Source organism: Monosiga brevicollis, genomic scaffold (assembly GCF_000002865.3).
Source record: "Monosiga brevicollis MX1 MONBRscaffold_46 genomic scaffold, whole genome shotgun sequence".
NCBI lineage: Eukaryota > Choanoflagellata > Craspedida > Salpingoecidae > Monosiga > Monosiga brevicollis.
In genome coordinates this window covers 142,852-146,329 of record NW_001865083.1, presented here as the reverse complement: position 1 = coordinate 146,329, position 3,478 = coordinate 142,852, and the positions used below count along the sequence as shown (strand labels likewise).

At 54.2% G+C, this 3,478-nt stretch overlaps 1 protein-coding gene across 1 annotated transcript in view; it reads left to right on the top strand.

Annotated features, from left to right (window-relative positions):
* Nucleotides 1-1,774: 1,774 nt before the first annotated feature.
* The window catches only part of MONBRDRAFT_12816 (uncharacterized protein), a gene marked incomplete at both ends in the record, with an annotated part of 6,858 nt that continues 5,154 nt past the window's right edge, over nucleotides 1,775-3,478 (top strand). Inside the window, one exon of the mRNA XM_001750703.1 lies at nucleotides 1,775-3,427. Within this exon, the coding sequence (XP_001750755.1) occupies nucleotides 1,775-3,427 (1,653 nt within the window). The remainder of the gene's footprint in view (nucleotides 3,428-3,478) is intronic.

Genomic DNA, 3,478 nt, shown 5'->3' with positions numbered 1-3,478 from the left:
CAAGGCCGACGAAGACAAGGCTGCCATATGTATGTGAGTGTGTGCGTGTGTGAGTGTGTGTGTGGGTGCGATGAAGGTGAATCAATGCATTGATTGACGTCCTGAACCTCGGTGTACGCGGGCAGGCACACGTGCGGGGAGAGAGGATGTGCTGCGATGGTGAAGCAAATGCAATGGGCAGTCTAGCCAGTGGCGCTGCCGTTTGCGCCACTGGAACACCTCGTACGACAAAGAGAGAGAGAGAGAGCGATCAAGAGCAAGGAAGCAGAGACAGAGAGAGGGCCGAAGCCAGCCGAGAGAGGTGAAGCGGATGGTTGGGCGTTGAAGAGAGATGGTTCAAGGAGAGGGAAGCATAACGGTAGAATAAAGGCATAGCAGAGAGACGAGTAGAACAGCAACCAAAAGCAGAGAGTATTGCCGAACAAGTCATCGAATCAGAGAGAGAGGGCGTGTAACCGTACCATTTTAGAGGTTGTGTGCTTCAAATCGTTCACAGCAACAAGAGGAGAGAGAGAGAGCGAAAATGAGAGAGAAAGCGAGGCAAACCGCTCTGCCAACTTTTTGAATACTTTTGAAGCCTAAAAACCCCTCTTAAACAATTCATTTCCCTTCCTTCTCAAATTCTAACGAATACATGTTATGTAAAATACTTTCCCAGATCGCTGACATCACTCATGGTTCCATAGAAAGTGCTGGTGACTGTCCCATTTGTGTAAGACCGTCACAAGCATCGTCGTGTGCGCCAAAGCACGTACTCGTTCCTGCACGATCTCTCTTCCGGGGAGTAGGGCAATGCCATGCCGATCGATTCGGGTCGAGCGCTTGTTTGTGGGTCGGCAGAAGGTCGAGATTGAGCTTACCGTCTGAGTAACGGAACATGGGTGGTTGTGGTTGGGATCTCAACGGTCATGGTGGGATGAGTTACATTTGGTTGTGGACGGTTTGGGGCGCACAGTGCGACGGTTGGGGTCGTGTTGGCGTGTCACACGTGCAAGCGCACGCCTCAAAGCTTGCGAGCTCTCCCACCACATTCAAAAGCACACGCTTCAAAGCTTGCGAGCTCTCCCACCACATTCAAAAGCACACGCTTCAAAGCTTGCGAGCTCTCCCACCACATTCAAAAGCACACGCTTCAAAGCTTGCGAGCTCTCCCACCACATTCAAAAGCACACGCTTCAAAGCTTGCGAGCTCTCCCACCACATTCAAAAGCACACGCTTCAAAGCTTGCGAGCTCTCCCACCACATTCAAAAGCACACGCTTCAAAGCTTGCGAGCTCTCCCACCACATTCAAAAGCACACGCTTCAAAGCTTGCGAGCTCTCCCACCACATTCAAAAGCACACGCTTCAAAGCTTGCGAGCTCTCCCACCACATTCAAAAGCGCACGCTTCAAAGCTTGCGAGCTCTCCCACTCGCACATTCAGAGTTTTGTGCGGCCGTTATTTACAAGGTCATTGTCAATAAGTGACCGTTACTTTTCGACGGTTCTAGTGTGTGTGTGTGTGTGTGTGTGTGTGTGTGTGTGTGTGTGTGTGTGTGTGTGTGTGTGTGTGTGTGTGTGTGTGTGTGTGTGGCCGTTATTTTAGTCTCTAGTTTTGAACGTTGGAAGCCCATGTGCGCACTCAGCAAGAGCGGCCTGCTCCTGCGTTTACTGGACGCAATTGATTATAATAATATCATCATTACATTATTTATGTTTCCCCCCTCCCCCCGCCCCCCCCCCCGTCCCTCTCAGTTTGGCTCGGCGATCGCAAGGTGCGGCCCAAGCTCATCATGGCTCATTTTTCTTCCTCGTCTTGTCCTCTTCAGTTTGACTCGAGCCACACCTCTCGCGCTCGGGAGGCGCTGCCCAAGCTCAACATGGCTGCCAACGGCAACATGACTGCCAATGGCAACATGACTGCCAAGCTCAACATGACTGCCAAGCTCGACAGGGATGCCAATGGCAACATGACTGTCAAGCTCAACATGGCTGCCAAGCTCAACATGACTGCCAAGCTCGACAGGGATGCCAATGGCAACATGACTGTCAAGCTCAATATGGCTGCCAAGCTCGACAGGGATGCCAATGGCGATGATGCTGACGCGGGTGCCAACATATCTGGTAGTGGCGAGCTTCTGAGGCTGGGTGTTTCAGGAGAAAAGCCTGTTGATGCTGGATGCATGCACGCCGACGCCGAAGACGCCGATCCACGCCTTGTCCATGGGCTCAATGATCGCTTGCTGCCCTCCCACATGAGTCTCGCCCCGCCGAAAGGTGCGCATGTCATTGGCGCCGGCAGCGCTGATGCCACTGGCACGGGAATTACGAGACCGTTGCTGGGGAGGACTGTTGGTCGCAGGCACATGAGCGCCAGCGTCAAAAACATTTATCCACATGGGCGTACCGCCTTAATTGCTTGCTTGGAACTTCATTGTGCCATGAGCTCATGTGTAGGCGCTGATGATACTGATGATATTGGAGCCTACGCCTTGGAGCCGGCGACCAACGAGTCCAACGCCAGTTATAATAGTGCGAACGCATCAGATGCTGCTGCGGTCGCTCCCACTGACCTTGACCACGGTTATCATCTACTTGCTATCCCCCGCGAGGGTGGGGTGTTGCCCGACCTGTTGCCGGCGACCAACGAGTCCAACGCCAGTTATAATAGTGCGAACGCATCAGATGCTGTTGCGGTCGCTCCCACTGACCTTGACCACGGTTATCATCTACTGGCTATCCCCCGCGAGGGTGGGGTGTTGCCCGACCTGTTGCCGGCGACCAACGAGTCCAACGCCAGTTATAATAGTGCGAACGCATCAGATGCTGTTGCGGTCGCTCCCACTGACCTTGACCACGGTTATCATCTACTGGCTATCCCCCGCGAGGGTGGGGTGTTGCCCGACCTGTTGCCGGCGACCAACGAGTCCAACGCCAGTTATAATAGTGCGAACGCATCAGATGCTGTTGCGGTCGCTCCCACTGACCTTGACCACGGTTATCATCTACTGGCTATCCCCCGCGAGGGTGGGGTGTTGCCCGACCTGTTGCCGGCGACCAACGAGTCCAACGCCAGTTATAATAGTGCGAACGCATTAGATGCTGTTGCAGTCGCTCCCACTGACCTTGACCACGGTTATCATCTACTGGCTATCCCCCGCGAGGGTGGGGTGTTGCCCGACCTGTTGCCGGCGACCAACGAGTCCAACGCCAGTTATAATAGTGCGAACGCATCAGATGCTGTTGCGGTCGCTCCCACTGACCTTGACCACGGTTATCATCTACTGGCTATCCCCCGCGAGGGTGGGGTGTTGCCCGACCTGTTGCCGGCGACCAACGAGTCCAACGCCAGTTATAATAGTGCGAACGCATCAGATGCTGTTGCGGTCGCTCCCACTGACCTTGACCACGGTTATCATCTACTGGCTATCCCCCGCGAGGGTGGGGTGTTGCCCGACCTGTTGCCGGCGACCAACGAGTCCAACGCCAGTTATAAT